General features: G+C 56.0%; 1 protein-coding gene across 2 annotated transcripts in view; it reads left to right on the top strand.

Moving 5' to 3' along the window:
• The window catches only part of DIS3L2 (DIS3 like 3'-5' exoribonuclease 2), a 309,415-nt gene extending 294,208 nt beyond the window's left edge, over window positions 1-15,207 (top strand). For both annotated transcript variants that reach the window (XM_053311493.1, XM_053311492.1), the window contains 5 exons: window positions 1,141-1,288; window positions 4,480-4,610; window positions 5,789-5,893; window positions 11,554-11,655; window positions 14,631-15,207. In XM_053311493.1, the coding sequence (XP_053167468.1) occupies window positions 1,141-1,288; window positions 4,480-4,610; window positions 5,789-5,893; window positions 11,554-11,655; window positions 14,631-14,729 (585 nt within the window). In that variant the 3' untranslated portion in view covers window positions 14,730-15,207. The remainder of the gene's footprint in view (window positions 1-1,140; window positions 1,289-4,479; window positions 4,611-5,788; window positions 5,894-11,553; window positions 11,656-14,630) is intronic.
• The last annotated feature ends 2,727 nt before the right edge of the window (window positions 15,208-17,934 follow it).

The following is a 17,934-nucleotide window of genomic DNA, read 5'->3' as shown; positions in this document are numbered from 1 at the left end:
ACTTCCAGGTTCACAGTTCAGTCTCCCTGCCAGAGAAGATGTTTCATTTACATTTACATCCCAACTCTATCTAGCTAGCTAGCTAGCTAGCTATCTGTCCATCTATCATATTTTTATACTGCTTGATATGTACATCTCTAGGCAGTGTACAACATTTAAAATATTTAAAAATCAACACAGATTAAAATACTCAAGACACAACAAAAACAATAGTATAAAACAGTTATTAAAACAAACTATTAAAATTACTAAAATGAATTCTGATTAAAAGCTTGCGAGAACAGGAGAGTCTTGAGGGTCTTCTTGAAAACAAACAGAGAAGGAGGTGCTCTTCCCTTCAGCAGGGAGCTTATTCCAAATTCCGGGGGCAGCCGCAGAGAAAGCCCCGTCCTGGGTCGCCACCAAACCAGCTGGTGGCAGCTGTAACCGGACTGCTCCAGAAGATCGTAACAGGCGGCAGGGTTGATGACAAAGGAGGCGCTCTCTTAAATAGGCTGGACGCAAGCTGTGGAGTGCTTAGTCGGTAATAACCATATGAAGGTAGATGCACTCCTTGTGAGCTTCTTTTAAAAAGAATGATGATAATATTCCGAAACATCAGACTGTGTGTTGTGCTGTTTGACTTAAAATTGCCACTCCTTGCCTGGAGCTTGCAATCTCCCAAGACAAGATGTGCAGAGAAAAGCGACACGGGGAGGAGGGGCAGGCGAGGCGAGCGCCCGGGCGGCCACGCTTTCTTAATTGCTTGATGGCAGTTGTTGAGGTGAGCGAAAAGAGGCCCTTTTTTGAAAACCAGCCTTGTAAGAGAGTGAGGAGCACTCTCCGTTATGTTAACCCAGGGTGTGGTGTGGGAATACAACTCCCATCACCCCTGGCCACAACAGCCAAGGGGATGATGGGAGTTGTAGTCCCACAACATCAGGGGCCCCCAGCTTGAGAAGCCCTGCATTCACGCACAGGGAAGCTGAGGCAGTGCCAACCACACCTGCTCTGTTGATCCAAGTGTTTTGCCATGGGGCACCACTTACCTTCCTTTCTGGGCGTGCTCTCCCCAGCCCCTGCCGCCCAAGCCTGGCTTCCGCCGCCTGCCTTAGCCTCTTCTCCCCCACCTGGGCTCTGACGGGCTCCTTTCTCTTCCAGATGGCGCTGTATTTCTGCGCTGGGGTGCTGGAGGACGAGACTCTCTTCCGCCACTACGCTCTCAATGTGCCCCTCTACACGCACTTCACGTCCCCCATCCGCCGCTTCCCGGACATCGTGGTGCACCGGCTGCTCTCCGCTTCTCTGGGTAGGTGCCTGCGATGGCCGTTCTCTCCATGCCGTGGCGCTGTGTATGGCTGCTTGAGGAGGGGGAGGGGGATTTTGGGATGGAAGGGCTGAGCGCAAGGCCGGACCAAAGGGCCCCTGAGCTCCGCTCGCTTTCCACTGACAGCACTGCTGGTCTTGTGGTAGCAAGCATGACTTGTCCCCTCAGCTAAGCAGGGTCTGCCCTCGTTGCTTATGAATGGGAGACTTGATGTGTGAGCACTGCAAGAGATTCCCCTCAGGGGATGGAGCCGCTCTGGGAAGAGCAGAAGGTTCCAAGTTCCCTCCTTGGATTCTGCAGGGCTGAGAGAGACTCCTGCCTGCAACCTTGGAGAAGCCGCTGCCAGTCTGTGTAGACAATCCTGAGCTAGATAAACCAATGCTCTGACTCAGTATACAGCAGCTTCCTATGTTCCTGTGAGAAGTGCACAGCAATGTGGAGAGAGCAGCTAGTATTAGATTGCCAATGATCTAATGATCAATGCGATTAATCAGTGAAAATTAGTTTGTTCAGCTAAAAAGGTGCCCCTGATTATTTGGTCAGCAGATCTTAAAAAGATGCATTTTAAATGCAAAAACTAATTAAAAAGATCTTTTGAGAGACATTCCTTTCTCTGTGTGAGCGAATGAGGAAGGCCTCTTTTCACATGATGCTTTAAGCATGAATTGTCCCCTTTGCTAAGCAGAGTCTGCTCTTGTTTTCATTAGAATGGGAGGCTACATGTGAGCTCATTAAGATCTTCCTCATAGGGGACCGGGCCACTCTGGGAAGAGCACCTGCCTGCTTCCATGCAGAAGGTTCCAAGTCCCCTCCCTGGCATCTCCAGATAAGGCTTCCTGCCTGCAACCTCGGAGAAGCCGCTGCCAGTCTGTGTAGACAATACTGAGCTAGATGGACCAAGGGTCTGCCTTGGTATAAGTCAGCTTCTTAGGTTCCTTACCTATTTTTTCTTATATGCAGATTTTTCTAGATTTAAATGATTGACTTACCATTTTTTGGTAAGTCACTCTACAATTGAATAAAATCTACAATTTTGTGGATTTAAATTTAGATTTACAATTAATTAATCAATTAAGATGTATTTAGTAGAGTATCCAGTGTGTTGCTGATCCTCATTCTCCATGCCTGGAGGCTGGGCTTCTGGTGAGAATAGCAAGTCGCTTCCAATATGGGCCAATCTGTTTTCAAAAGCCATCTAACCATTTAGGATCTCTGTGTCGGTTGCAGCGCGATTTGGCAAGGGGCCCTATGTGATTGTGCACCCAGCAAACATGGCCACCCAGCATATCCTATGAATCCTGCTAACTAGGCCAAGAGGCCCCTTTCAGAGTTCTTTCTATTTAGCAGGGGGAGAGCAACCGGCCCCATCTAACCCCAGCACAGCATCCCTTCAGGGCTGTTCCTGGTCTCTACCATGTTTTTCTTTTTTAGACTGTGAGCTCTTTTGGGATAGGAAACCATCTTCTCCTTATTATTCTGATTCTTTTTCTGTGTAAACCCCCTTGAGAACTTTTTTTTTGTTGAAAAGCAGTATAGAAGCAAACATACAAGCAAAGCTGCCTTCTGCCGAATCGGTCCGTCTGGCACTCTGTACTCTGACTGGCAGCAGACTTCTCCCAAACTGCTGCTGCCTGAGATGGTTTTTCACGGCAGACGCCAGGGAGTGAGTCATGGTTCTTCTTCACGTCAGATGTCATATATAGGACTGTGGGTGCAAGCCCCACCCTTAGGATCTTCGTATGCCCCCCCCCCCCCGCTTTTTGGCTTTTTTGGGTGGCTCATGCATCCAGAGGCACATCGCACGGGCCCCAGTTCATGCCTGATGTTCTGCATTTACAGGGGTAGGAATTGGGGTGCACACCCCAGCCATGTCGGTTGCCCACGGGCCACAGCGAAGAGCATACCAGCCCTTGTGCTAGCGGCTGCTGCCACATGCACCTCTTGAGCAGGGGCTCTGTTGGTGAAGGTGCCACGTTCCGCGCAGGGCTTCCTTGGCTCTGGCCTTCCGCTGGCTGCCTCCCGCCCCGCTTCTTGCTGAATGGTTCCAAGTTTGTGCATTGTGATTGGGGTGGGATCATTCCCTTCAGCCCGCGCCTTCCATGATCCAGCCTGGTGTGGCCTCCCCTGCCTGCTCCGAAGCCCCTTCCCCCATCCCAAGCAGGCTCAGATGCTGGTGTGCTGCCAGGAGGAGCATTAACTCTTGGGGTTCTGGCATGCAGTACAGGGTGTGCAACCCTGAAGGTGGCGGTGGGCCTTAGGGACCTAAGCAGAGCCCTGATGCCATCTAGTCCTGCCTCCTGTTCCTCACAGTGGCCCACCTGGTGCCTCTGGGACATGTAGGCTGGCAAATCCGTGGAGAAGGAATAGTCCCATGAAGCTGCCTTGCGCTGAGTCAGACCATTTGCCCATCTAGCTCAGTACTGTCGATACTGACTGGCAGCAGAGGAGAGCTGGTCTTGTGGCAGCAAGCATGACTTGTCCCCTTAAGCTAAGCAGGGTCCGCCCTGATTGCCTATGAAAGGGAGACTTGATGGGTGAGCACTGCAAGATATTCGGTTGCTGCCCCACTTCTTTGGAACTCTCTTCCCCTTCAGATTCATTTAGCCCCTTCCTTACTGATTTTTAAATCTCCTTTGAAGACTTTTCTTTTTCGCCAGGCTTTTGCCCTGTAGTTTACTTCATTTGTTTTTTGTTAGTTACTTTAGTTTTTAATTTAGAACGTAATTTTAATGTTGTCTTGTTTTGTATGTTTTTGTGCACCGCCCAGAGTCTTCGGAGTAGGCGGTATATTAAATGTTTCTAATAAATAAATAAATTAAAATATTCCCCTCAGGGGATGGAGCTGCTCTGGAAAGAGCACCTAAGTTCCCAGTCCCCTCCCTGGCAGCATCTCCAAAGTAGGGCTCAGAGAGATTCCTGCCCGCAACCTTGGAGAAGCTGCTGCCAGCCTGGGTAGACAATACTGAGCGAGATGGACCTGTGGCCTGACTCAGTATCTGGCAGCTTGCTAGATTCCTATGCTCCAGGATTCCAAGCAGGGGTCTTTCCCAGCCCCACCTGGGATCAGTGGGTGGGCACATACCTGAAGCACAGTGTGTGCCTACCGCTGAGCTACAGCCCCATCTCTCGGCCCTTTCCCTGCCTGTGCTAGCAGCCTGTTGCTCTCTTGTCAGGCGCTGGCCCCGCCCTGAGGATGAGGATGGATGATCTCCAGAAGCAAGCCGATCACTGCAATGACCGGAAACTGGCATCCAAGCGAGTGCAGGAGCTCAGCGCCGATCTCTTCTTTGCGGTCTTTGTCAAGGTGAGGCCCGGCAGCCCTTGGCTAGCGGGGGGAGGTGCTGGGGGGGTGGCCGGGCCTGGGGTCCTGGCCCCCAAGAGCGCAGCAGGGCTGGGGGCGGGAGGGCTGTTGCTGCTGCTTCTCTGGCGGTGAGGGGACCCCGGCCTTCCTTTCTGGGCAGCCGATCCTGGCCGGGACTCGTTTTTAGGGTTGGTGACCTGCTTCCGTCTGCATCTGAGGGCTGGGGCGTCTCCAAGGGGCCACCGACTCCAGCCCCGAGTTCCAGCACAGAAGGCCGCACACCCCAGGGAGGGCCAGTCTGAGGCTCTCCCGTGGCTGCTGGATCACCACTCCCACCCCAGCTGGCATGATGGGCGGGGCTGACCACCCCGAGTTGGAGAGCCTCCGTCTGCCCCCCACCCCGCACACGGACAGGCGCCTGCCTGCCCTCCTCTGGCAGCCCCCCAAAGAGGCAGGAGATCCTGCAGCCGACTGAGCAGCGTCATTCCCTGCTTGGCTGCCCTTCTAGCCGAGAAATCCCTCCTGACTTGCACTCCTCCCTCCTGGGAATCGAAAGCCACCGTGACTTGTCCTCCTGTCTTCACAAGTGTCAGCGTATGGTGTCATGATCTCGAGCCATTTTTGGAAGGGCGGGATATAAATCCAACAAATAAACAAACATATCCCTCCCTGCCACACACACACACACACCGCCCCCCCCCCACTTGCTCTAGGGGCTGGCAGGCTAGGAATCACCTTCCCGCCTGGAAGGCAGCCAGTTTCTTCTACCCTTCCTCCCTCTCGTCCCTTTGCCATCCCCCTTTCTCCCCGGGAATCTTCCCCAAGCCTGCCAGTTTGTCAGCATGTCGGTCTGAGCCTTCGGCCTGGAGTTTAGGGTCTTCGGCTTTTTGGTGTTCCCGAAGCCAGGGTGGGCTCTTTGGGTGGCGGGCCATTTCTCTCTTGCTCCTCCGTGGCCGAAGACGGATGGGCTGGGAAGAGAAGCACTCCATGGCCCCCTTTGGAGTCTTCCCCCCTCCCCTTCCCCAAGACCGTGCTTGCCCTTTTGCATCCATTAACTGAGATTCAGGGTGGGCAACCGTGGGAGTGGCCATTGCAATAAGCCATCCCCATCCCAGGGACAACTGTGGGTTTGGGGTGGGGGGGTGCCTGCCCTGCTGATGGCACCCTGGTGTCTTTCCCAGGAGTGTGGCCCCCTGGAGTCAGAAGCCATGGTGATGGGCGTCCTCAACGAAGCCTTTGACGTCTTGGTCCTGAGGTTTGGCGTCCAGAAGCGCATCTACTGCAACGTAAGTCTCTCCTCCAGCCTCGCAGGCACCCCTCGGCCGAACTGTCAGATTGGCATGAGTGTTTTTACGGTGTATGGGTGCTGTTGTTTGTTTCACTGAGGTGCTTCCCAGCGAGGCATTTACTATGGAGTTGCCACTCTTCCCCCTCTCAGAGGGCACCTCCGGGGTGATGTCAGCAAACTGCTGCCCCCCTCTGCTTCCATTGCTTTTGGGAGCTCAAACATATCCGACATTGGTGGAAAGAACGGAACAGAGCAATTGCCTCTGGTGTGGGTCCCCTTACTGCTGCTCCTCTGACTTTCCGAAGAGATGTCATTTCAGTGGGTGTCGCATTGAGGGATCAGGAGCCGGAGCCTGGTCTCTGTGCCCCATCTTTTTCCGACTTGGGCACAACTTCGCCCAGGAGTGGCTGGTCTTAACAAGCCGGATGGGGGCACCCCAGGGGGCAGAGCAGACTCGGGTTCACGGAGCTCCATTTGCTCCTCTCTCTCCCGCCCTGCCCCAGCGTTAATGAGAGCCGCACTGCTTGCAGACTTGCCATTTGTCAGATAGAGCACAGCTCAACCTGATGAATGGCCAGTCTGCAGGCAGCATGGCTCTCATTAATGCTGGAGAAGGGGAAGAAAATGGAACTTCAGGAAACAGAGGCAGGTGTGCCTCCTTGGACAAGCCTTTCCTTCCTTCACCATTTTCTTCCACCTTTCCATCAGGCACCATTTTCGCAGGGTTGGTTTGTTTTTAGAAATTGATTTCAATTCATGCCTGATGTGACATTTTCACTTTTTAAAAAGGGCAGGGAGGTTAATCTCACAATAGCACTAAAGTACAATGGTGTGAATTTAAAAACATGCTAAAAAGACAACAGGAAATTAACAGGATTAAGGAAGCAAGCAGTTAAAAGGTGGAACATAGGAAGCTGCCATATACTGAGTCAGACCCTTGGTCCATCTAGCTCAGTATTGTCTACACAGACTGGCAGCGGCTTCTCCGAGGTTGCAGGCAGGAGTCTCTCTTAGCCCTATCTGGAGATGCTGCCAGGGAGAGAACTTGGAACCTTCTGCATGCAAGCAGGCAGGTGCTTTTCCCAGAGTGTCCCCAACCCCTCAGGGGAATATCTTGCAGTGCTTACATGTAGTTTCCCATTGGAATGCAGACCAGGGTGGACCCTGCTTATCAAAGGAGAGAATTCATGCTTGCCACCACAAGATAGCTGTGGGGAGACATGATGGAGGTCGATACAATTATGCATGGTGTGGATAAAGTGGATAGAGATCATTTTTCTCCCCCTTACATAACACTAGAACCAGGGGTCATCCCACACAATTGATTGCCAAACAATTTAGGACCAACAAAGGGAAGTACTTTTTCATACAACGCACAATCAACTTGTGGAATTCTCTGCCACAAGATGTGGTGACAGCCAGCAACCTGAATGGATTTAGGAGGAATTTGGAGGAGAGGTCTCTCAAGGGCTACTAGTCGGAGGGCTATAGGCCACCTCCAGCCTCAAAGGGGTGCCTCTGAGTACCAGTTGCAGGGGCGTGACAGCAGGAGAGAGGGCATGCCCTCAACTCCTGCCTGTGGGCTTCCAGCGGCATCTGGTGGGCCACTGTGAGAAACAGGATGCTGGACTAGATGGGCCTCCTTGGGCCTGATCCCGCAGGGGGGCTGTTCTATGACCAGCTCTCCTGGCCTGGGCATGAGGAAGCCTTTCCAGGACTTAAGGTATAATTGTTGCAGTGTTGGAAGAAGCAGGATCTGCCCCTTGAGACCGCACCAAGAGGCAAACCTTCTCTGACCAAAGGCGGCAAGCCTCCCGATTTTCAGCCCTTTTTCTGTGCATGAACCACTGGCCGGGGGTGGGGGCGATTTGTAGCCCTTCACTCCCCACCCACTGTGTCACACCGTCCAGTGTGGACAGGATATGGGGAGAGGGACTCACCAAAAAAAGTCCTGCACCCCGGAGGGTGGAAGGTCAGCTGCTGTTCCGAATGTCCCTGAAGGCCGAAAAACAGCCCCTAGGGAGTGCTCAGCCCTCCTGCAGTCCAGAAGCACCCTGAGCTGTGCCAGTTGGTGGCTCTTCATGGCCCAGAAACGGTTTCTGACTCAATCCCCACCCTCTCTGTAGGGCTGGCTCTGTGCCGGCGACCCCCATGGCTCCCTGCAGACCCTGAGGGGCACACTGGCCTCCAAGGAGCACAGACAGTGTCACCTCAGTCCCGTTTCTCCCAAGGGCACGTAGTTCCTTGTAGGTGCCGGAAAGGGGCAGAAGGGTGGAGTGCCTTTCAGTCGTCAAGGAAAAGCTCTCTGCACATGCTCAAGGGCCCGCTTCTTCATTGCTACTTTGCCCGTTCCCCGGCTCGGCCTCTGGCTCTCGACTCCGGCTCCAAGGCTGTGCCCTGGGTCAGGATAAACCTGAGGCAGAGGCAGGCACCTGTGACCCGGGCCCAGTCAGCTGCTGAGCTGAGGGCAAAGCTCCCCCTTGGCGAAGGAAGCCCCTTCTTGACAACTGCCGCCAAGCTAGGGTCAGAAGGCCCTTGTGAGGGGCAGGCATTCTGCTCATGCCCAGAAGCACTCTCTTCTTCATTGCTCCTTCCCCTGTCCCAAAGGGGCGCTCTGATGGCACAAACAAGCCTGCCTGGACCCTTTCTGTAGTAGTGCACAGCACAGGCAAGAAGGGGTGTGTGTGTGTGCCGAGAACTTAAGCACAGCCCTGCTGGATCAGGCCCAAGGAAGCCCATCTCGCCCACTATCCTGTTTCCCACAGTGGCCCACCAGGTGCCTCCGGGGAGCCCACGGGCAAGAATTAGAAGCGTGCCCTCTCTCCTGCTGTGGCTCCCCAGGACGGCAGCTCTTGTGCAAGCCCTGCTGCTTCCAAGGAAGGCGTGTGGGAGAGCCGCCTCAGCTCCCAAGCCAGCCCTCCTGCCCCCTCACACCTCTCGCTTTCTTGTGCGGCTTGAGGCAAACTCCCGTCTCCTGACCTTGGCCCCTCTGCGGCTCTGTCTGTCACATGGGGGCAGTCGTGACTCCCTGCTCGGGGCCGCTATGGATGTGCCTGCACACGGAGAGTAGCCCTGCTCCCCACCCACCAAGAGCAGCCCCAGAGGGAAGCCGGGGGGGGCGGCGGCATGAACCCCCCTCCCCTGCCAGCTCTGCCTGAGGTGCAGGCCACTTTCCACCCAGAGCGTTTCCCCTCCTCGCCCCTGCTGGTCCTGCCTTGTTTGCCTTCCCCGATTGCCCCTTTGGGGTTCTGGAGAACAAGCCATCCTGTGAAGAGCCAGCGATGGGGGGGCTCTGCCTCCCCCGCCCTCCATCTGCCCCTCGCCCGAGCCCTTCCAAAGGGGGTTGTTACCCACTCGTAGCAGTGCCATAAAAGCCAGGCAGAGGCGGCACAGCGAGTGCGTTTGCCTCTCGGAACGAGGAGACGGGGAGCCGTCGGTTTTAATTTCTCCTTCAGAAATGGCAGCTCAGAGACGGGGGGGAAGGCGAGGGCTGTTCCCCGGCCCCCACAGTGAGCGGCAGCTCCTGCCGGTTACAAGGTTCTGCGCTTCACTTTGCCTCGGTCACGTGGCCTGCAGTCGGGCCTGTCTCCATGCCCTCCTCCAGGCTTTGGAAAGAGCTCCTTGGGATACGGACTAGAATGGCATTGATTTGGTTCCTCGAAACACCTCTGCCTGTCTGTCCAATTCAGGGGTCTCAAACTTGGGCCCTCAGACGCTGGTGGACTACAGCTCCCATCATCCCCTGCCACGATGGCCGTGTGGCAGGGGTGGATGGGGGGTTGTAGTCCAACCTCGTCTGGGGGCCCAAGTTTGAGAACCCCTGACCTAGCCGACAGATCCGCCTGCTTGCCCAGAAGGAAGTGCTCGTCGTCCTGGGCAAGAGGCAGAATGCCCCACACCCTCCACTGGACGCAGGGTTTTAACCCGGCCCCCTTCACTCTGCTTTCCGACACTTCTGCCCCTGATTCCACCCCTTTGGAACCAGCAGCCAAGTGCCCCCCAGATCTTCTGAGCCCAAGCAGCATTTTGCTAGCCCATGACTCAGAGAACCAGGGCTGTCAGCAGAAGAAATGCGGGGAGGTCCGGGGAGCCTTGGCTTCTTCCCGGCGCTGCTGCTGCCCCCAGGATTGGAGCACGGCGGCCTCCCCACCCACAGTCTCCTCCAGACGACGGCTCCTCCTCCTCCTCCTCCTCGTGACCCACACATGTCTTGTGGATCCAGCACATTCCATTGACTTGAATCAGATAGATTGCCAGGGGTGGGAGGGTGGCCCGCAGGGGGTCGCCAGATGTTTTGCACTTGGTCAATTTTTGCAGTCGCCTTGGTTTTCAATCAGTAGTGAATAAATGCCAGATGAAATGCCAAGTAATTAAAGAGTTTTAAAAATCTCACCCCCACCCAGGACTGCCTAGTCACTAGGAATAGATACGGCGGGGATGAGAGCTGGTCTTGCGGTAGAGAGCATGAATCGCCCCCTTGTGCTAAGTAGGGTCTGTCTTGGTTTGCATGTGGATGGGTGACTACCTGTGAGCGCTGTCTGCTGTCGGACATTCCCCTTAGGAGATGAGGCCATCGCTCACTGATGGGGCATCTGTTTGCATGCTGGAGGTCCCAGGTTTCCTCCCTGGCAGCATCCCCAGGTAAGGCTGGGAGAGACTCCTGCCTGAAACTTTAGAGGGCTGCTGCCAGTCAGTGTACATGGACCAATAGTCTGACTCAGCATTAGGCAGCTTCCTATAGGCTGAATTGTCACCTTTGCTAAGCAAGGCCATAGCTCAGTGGTGGAGCATCTGTTTGCGTGCAGAAGGTCCCAGGTTCAATCCTAGCATCCCCCAGTCGGGCTGGGAGTGACTCCTGCCTGAAACCTTGGAGAGCCGATGCCAGTCAGTGTAGACAATATTGAGCTCGATGAGCCAGTGGTCTGACTTGGCAGACGGCAGCTTTCTGTGTCCCTAGGGAAAGTATGGATATGGAAGGCAAAAGATGTGAGAAGGTGGGTGAGAGGCAGCAATTGGAGAAGTGCATTGTCCAGTTCCCATAAGTTGGAACCATGAAATGTGGGGGCTGGGGTGCCTCGCAGTCCCGAAGCAGCTGCTGCTGGCTAAACTCAGCACATCTGGGCAAAGAACACCGTTTAGCCCTAAGAGTTTTGCATAACTTGGGAAGAAGCTGGGTTAGGAACATAGGAAGCTGACCAATGGGCCATTGGTCCATCTAGCTCAGTGTTGTCTTCACAGACTGGCAGCGGCTTCTCCAAGGTTGCAGGCAGGAGTCTCTCTCAGCCCTCCCTTGGAGATGCTGCCAGGGAGGGAACTTGGAACCTTCTGCTCTTCCCAGAGCAGCTCCATCCCCTAATGGGAATCTCTTCCAGTGCTCACACATGTAGTCACCCATTCATATGCAACCAGGGCAGACCCTGCTTAGCTAAGGGGACAAGTCATGCTTGCTGCCACAAGACCAGCTCTCCTCCCTTACTCTCGCACTGAAGACCGTTGAGTCAGTGGAAAGGACCCCCCTTCTGTTCTAGCCCTCCGAAATAGTCACACAGGCAGCCTTCCCTGAATCATGACCCCCCCTCCCCCCGGGTTGCCATTTTGCACACACAAAGGCGGCTCCAGTGCGACTCCTTCAGCCCCCCTCTCTTCTTTCTCTGGCAGGCTTTGCCACTGGTGGGATTCCAGTTCCAGAAGGTGGGCAAGAAGCCACAGCTGACGCTCATGTGGGAGCCAGAGGAATTTGAGGAGGCTGCTGTGCCACAGGTAAAGTTCACCCCCCTCCCACTCGGCAGTCCAACCCTGCCTAAGGAGGGCTCTAGGTGAATACAGAGAACTGAGGCCACTGATCCATTTAGCCCAGGAGCTGTCCAACTACAACTCCCATCATCCCAAAGGCTGCTGTGGCAGGGGATGTTGAGAGACCCATGCTTGGGACCCCGATCTAGCCCAGTATGGTCTCCTCTGACCGGCAGCAGCTCTCCGATGGGTATTTCCCAGCCCCGTCTGCAGATGCTCAGGATGGAATTGGGCCCTTCTGGATGCACACGACCTGCTGGACCCCTGAGCTGTGGCTCTTTCCTTGGGCGGCGTCATCCTGGGCTGTCTCTGGGCCGAAGCCGCCTTCCAGCCAGCCCTTTCCAAAAGCCTGGCTTGCCCTGGAGCACCAGCCAGGTCACGGGCTGCCTCTTCCCTCCCGGGGCCTTGTGGAAGATCCTCCCTCCAGATTCCCCAGCGTGGCTTCACCTGCATTCGTATTCTGCTGGCGGCTGCAGCTCCTGACCCCCCTCCGGCCGGCAGCGCCTTCCTGGTTGAAGCCTCCTCCTCCTCCTCCTCCTCCTCCTCCTCCTCCCAAGAACTTAATTACCGGGTGGCTTATTCCTCCCCCTTGCAGGCTGTTCATCTTGCTCTTCCATACGCTCAGGAGGCCTCTCCTCTCCTCTCCTCCTGGAGGGGGGCAAGGCATCCCCCCCCACCCGGTTTGCACTCTGCAGTGGGCCACACACCAGCCCTCCGTCGTCCCTGCAGCAGGGCTTGGATCCAGTGACGCTTGTGTCCCTCCTCCTCCTCCTCCTCCCTGCCCTTCCCAGGCAGATTTCCTGAGGCGCAGGATCCAGCGTTTGCATATGGAGTCCCGCATTTGCTCTTGCACGCAGTTCCCCTGCATCCATTAACTCCGTAACGCCGACACAGGGAGGCATTGGAGTTGGTTGGGCCTGATTAAGCTCCGTGCTGATGCCAAGTGCAAGCTGGCAACCCTGGCAGCCAGGCCCGGGCTAATGGCTTTGAAGTGCTGGCAAGGGAGCCCGGCCTCACCACCTGGTGTGGGCGAGAGGGATGCTGGGGTGTGTGTGCCTGATTGACAGCCCCAAACACATCCTTCCAAGGACACGCTGAGCACGGGGCTGCGCCGGAGCCTGCTTCTGCGTGGCAAGGTGAATCCGGAGTGCGGCACAGCAGGGAGTGGCCATTGCGAGAAGAGGGCATTCCAGGGGGCAGCAGAGGAGGGCATGAGTGGGTGGGGAGAACGATGTGTGGACTCCACGGGGGATGTGAAAAGAGCAAGGGTCAGGCAAAACGAAGGACGGCCAGCAACCCTTAGCCATGATGGCAGAATTTATGAGGCTCAAGACACTCTTGGAATCAAAAGAGCCCTGGTCTGCTCCAGCGAGGCAAGCCTTGTGGCCTCGAGAAGCTCATCCACCCCCCCACCCCCAGAGACATGCCCCTTGATTTCTAGAGGAGGAGATGGTGACGCTTAGGACTGGCTGGATGTGCCCCGTCGTCTGACCTGGGAGCCTCTTTACCTTCTCCTCAGAGTCGGGGGGGGGGGGGTGGCTTCCTGCCGTGACTCAGGGCTGAGGGCGGAAATGGGCCCTTGAAGCAGCCCTCCGTGTGTTGTGCGCGTTCTCTGCAGTCCCAGGCTGGCTTTGGCTTGGAAGGGCACGATCCGCCCAGGCCTGCTCGAGCCTCGGGCACGTCGGCGGGTCCCTCTTGGGCCGGGGGCTCCTCCCTGCCCCCCCCCGGCTGCTCGGCCAGGCTTTCATTCTGTGTGCTGCTCCCTGGGCCAGGAGGGGCCCCCTTGGCAACGCCCTCGGAGCAGCAGCCGCGGGACTGACCTCTCCCCTCCCAGAGAGCGGCTGGACAAGCGAGGAGGGCCCAGCCGGAGGCCCGGCCAGCCCCAGCCCAAGAATCATTTCTGCCAGACACACACCCTGCGGCGGGGGCAGCGGCCCAGGCCGGAGTTGTCCATCCGGCCTAAACAAACGGCAGCTGGCCTCCTCCACTCAGTGCGGGGGGGGGGGTGGCCCTGGGGGCAGGCTCCCTCCAGCTCACGGGCCGGGGAGCCCACCAATCTCCCCCCCGCCCCCAGCGGCCCGTGGGCAGCTCCTTGCGACCGGGATGCTCAGCTCAGCCAGCACAAGAGAGGCCATGGTGGGCTGCAAAGGGGTCCTCGGGGACTGGCTTCTCCCTCTGCCCGGGACCTGCTGGGAAGGGCCAGGCCTGGTGATCTGGACACTTGTTGTGGGCCCAGCCTGGCCGCTGCATTGCTTCCCGTGTTGGACAGCTGCCCACCTGAGGACACAGGGAGCTGGGCTTGGCCTCCCTCAGCAGAGCGGTGCTGCCTTCCCCATTGGGGGTTATTCTGGATCGTGCTGCCCTCCGTGTGTATCCGGCACGGCAACCTGTTTAGGCATCCACCAAGTCCAGCACCCTGCCTCCGGCAGTGGACAGCCAGCTGCGTCTCCAGAGCTCACAAGCAGGGCACGGAGGCGAGGGCCAGCCCTCCACTTGTTTGACCTGGGTGTCTGCTCTTTAGAGGTAGCCTGCCTCTAGATGTGCAGGCAGCAACCGCTCACCTCAATGAGCCCGGGGGTGGGGGGGGACCACAGGAGGCAGCTCCTATTGCTCCCCTCTCTCCTGCCCCACTGCCTGCAGGCTGGCCGTCTGTCAGGAAGAGCTGCGTGGTTAACCTGACAAATGGCCGGCCTGCAGGCAGCATGGCTCTCGGACAGGGCGGGCCAGAGAGCAGCCCCCCAAACTGCCCTCTGGCTCTTTCGGATAAGCCGCTTCTGCATGGAGGTTCTGGTTGCAGTCTTGGCCAGTAGCCTGGACAGGCCCGTCCTCCATGAATGTTCAGACCTGGAGGTGCGGCTTCCCGAAGACTCCCTGGTTTAGCAGTCGCCTCTTCTCAGCCAGCTGACACCCCCCCCCCCCCCGTTTCCTCTCCCTTGCCTCAGGTCATTGCCGTTTTCACTTTGGTGGAGGTGGTCCTGAAGTCGGACAACATCCCCTTGAAGTACAGCGCGGTGCTGAAGAGGCCCAGCGGAGGAGAGTGACCAGGTGGTGGCGGCCGCCGCTGCTGCTGCTGGAAACGGACCGCCAAAGCCGTGCTCCCTGCATGGGCCGCATCCTGCAATGACTCTTTCGTGAAAGTCAGACTGTGGAGCTCTTGCTTCATTTTGTGGATGGGTTTTGTTATCATCTCTGGGTTTCTCTTTCCCCCTTTTTAAAATCTGAGCTGGTGGCAGCTCCAGCCTCTTTTGCAGTCGACAGCAAGAGAAACGGCAGGGACATGAACTCTTTCAGCTCCCAGCTTCCAGACCCCGCCCTCCCCCTCCCGGTTTAAAGCGTGTCCGCAGCTGCTCCTCTCACAGCACCGTGTGCCAAGGGACTCGGAGCAGCCTGGCCTCCGCGCCTGCCTTGCCTTCGGCGGACCTTGCATCGTGCTCCTCCTGGAAGCAGCCACGTCTGCCCGCCAGGGGCCTCCAAGGCCAATTTTGCTGGGTTTATAATAAAAACTGGATTGGTGTTGGAGTGTGGAGACTTTCTTGTGTCGTTCCCATCTATGGGAAAGGTTTGACTGTATTTACCCGGATCAAAGAGGAGTTTCCCCCGCAAGTCTTTCCTGTTCAGTATAGGCGGATAGTCTTCAATTCAGAGTCCGCTTTCTTTTGGGTAAATACAGGTATGACCAGGGCTGCTCCACTTCAGCCCTCCTGCAGATGTTGGCCTACAACTCCCATAATTCCTGGCTGTTGGCCACTGTGGTTAAGGATTATGGGAGTTGTAGACCAAAATCAGCTGGGGGCCTAAGCTGAGCAGGCCTGATCTAACCTCTTTCTTTTAAAGCATCGTCTTAAATTCAGAATCACCTTCTATTTGGGGTAAATACGGTACATCTGCTGGTTTCACTGGTTTTTCGTGCAATCGCCGTCATTGTGGCATGGAAGGAAGTTCTGAAATAATTGCAAGGAAGATTCCTTCCTCTTTCGGTCTTCCAGGTTTTTCTTCCTCTTTCCATTCCTACCCTGCCCACCCCGCCAAAGGCAGCATGTGAGCTGCAGAGAGAAACTGCTATAAATAGGAATTTTAGCTAATATAGTATAGGCCAGAACTCAGAGCTAGGGAGTCAGGACACCTTGCAGGAGGGGCTAAAAGGGATCACACAAGTTCCTTGGACACCTGCAGTTGCCTTCTACTGAGTCAGAGACCATTGGTCCCTCTGGCTTGACAACACTGACAGGCAGCAGCTCCCCAGAGCTTCAGAGAGGGAAAGGTCTTCCCCAAACCTCCTTGGAGGTGTCAGGGACTGAACCCGGGGGACCCTTCTGCATGTACAGTCTGTGCTCTGCCACTGAACTCCAGTCCCTCCCCAATTCATGGAGGAGAGGTGGCTACTGCTCCCAAAGGCTATGTCGAGCCTCCATGTTCAGAGGCAGCCTGGCATTGAACACTAGCACTGGGAGGCGACAGTGGAAGAGAGGGCTGTTGGCGTTGCTGACCTGCCTCTGGACTTCCCAGAAACACCTGCTTGACAGTCCCCAGATGGTTTTGGACTGCAACTCCCATCACCTTTGGCCGTGGCACAGGGGTTCCCAAGCATGGGTTACCAGATGTTAGGAACCTAGGAAGCTGCCATATACTGAGTCAGGTCCTTGGTCTATCTAGCTCAGTATTGTCTGTACAGACTGGCAGCGGCTTCTCCAATGTTGCAGGCAGGAATCGCTCTCAGCCCTGTCTTGGAGATGCTGCCAGGGAGGGAACTTGGAACTTAAATGCTCTTCCCAGAGTGGCTCCATCCCCTGAGGGGAATATCTTGCAGTGCTCACACATCAGGTCTCCCATTCATATGCAACCAGGGCAGACCCTGCTTAGCTAAGGGGACAAGTCATTCTTGCTGGACTACAACTCCCATCATCCCGGGGGCACCTTCCAACAGTCTTGGAGTTGCAGCAGTTGGCTCTCCAGAGCCAAGCAAGATGCTGCCCAGGGTCTCCCTGGGAGGAACACTGCAGCCTGCTCCCTTTTGGTTCTGCTTTGAGTCCTACCCCACCCCACCACCGCCCCTCCCTGCTGGCTCAGGATGGCTCTTTAAATGGAAGGAGAGCATTGCAGCTGGGAATTCTGGGAGCTGCTGGGCAAAGAAGTCTGGAAGCCAGGGCTGGGCAAACCAGTGACAATGGAGTGAGGGACAGCGGCTAAGAGCAAGCTGCAAACTGGGACATCTCGGATTCCAATCCTGTCTCAGTCATGAAGGCAGCCTTGGGCAAGCCAGTCACAAGGCAGGCAAGCAAGTCACAAGGCAGCCTTGGGCAAGCTCTCAGCCTCAATGCCCGCTCTGCAATGGGGTTGGGGTGGCAATCCTGGCCTACTCTGCAGGGCTGTTGAGATTACTGACCACATGAATTCTGTACATGATGAGCCGGGGTGGCCATGTCCTTTCTGGCACCACCCTCCTGGAGGGGAAGGCCCTTCTTTTGCAGGCATTCCAAGGTGGACACCTTCCCACCATCTCCTTATTGAGGCAGAGGGCATGGGGGGGGGGGGTGCCCATTTCCATCAGGTTTGTGTTCCTCTTTCCTGGGCTTTCCATAGCAGCCTGACATGCTGCACTTAGTCCGGGGCCAGCCGGACTTCCCCTGCTAAATATCTGCGGCATCAGACGGTTGTTGAAAGCACTGCCCAGGATCTGGCCTGGCAGCCCAAATGGCCTCGAGAGGAGAAGAGGCCGAGAGCTCCTTCCTCCCTCCTCCTCCTCCTCCTCCTGTTCCCAGTGGCAGGAAGAGGGGCAAAAGGCACTCATGGAGGCATGAGCCCTGTCCCACATGTTAAGAGTTTTTAAACAGAATGTGGGTGGCGGGTGCGAGGACAGAAAAGTTTTTATGTGGAAAATTCCTTCTCAGCCAACGCCTCTGGCTCTTATTTATTTAAAACACTTATAGGCTGCCTTTTCAGCTAAAAAAAAAACCCCTTTAAAGTGACTGGACACACAAGTGGTGCCTATCAAGAGTACAGAGCAGCAAAAGCAAAGATTAGGGGTGACCATTCCCCTTCTGTTCCCTGCTACCACCCACCCGAGAACATAAGCATTTCCCTGCTGGATCAGACCGCAGCCCCCTGCTTCTCCACATGCCTCTGAGAAGCCCAGAAGTGGGACATGGAAAGAACAGCCCTCTCCTGCAACTCCCCCCCCACAGCATTGAGGCATGCTACCCCTGAGCATGGAGGTTCCGCTTTGTCAGCATGACTGACTGGTAAAAG

The sequence above is a fragment of the Hemicordylus capensis genome, chromosome 3 (genome assembly GCF_027244095.1).
Source record: "Hemicordylus capensis ecotype Gifberg chromosome 3, rHemCap1.1.pri, whole genome shotgun sequence".
NCBI classification, from domain to species: Eukaryota; Metazoa; Chordata; class Lepidosauria; order Squamata; family Cordylidae; genus Hemicordylus; species Hemicordylus capensis.
Note: the sequence above shows the minus strand (reverse complement) of the source record. Positions and strands in the feature narration are given on the sequence as shown.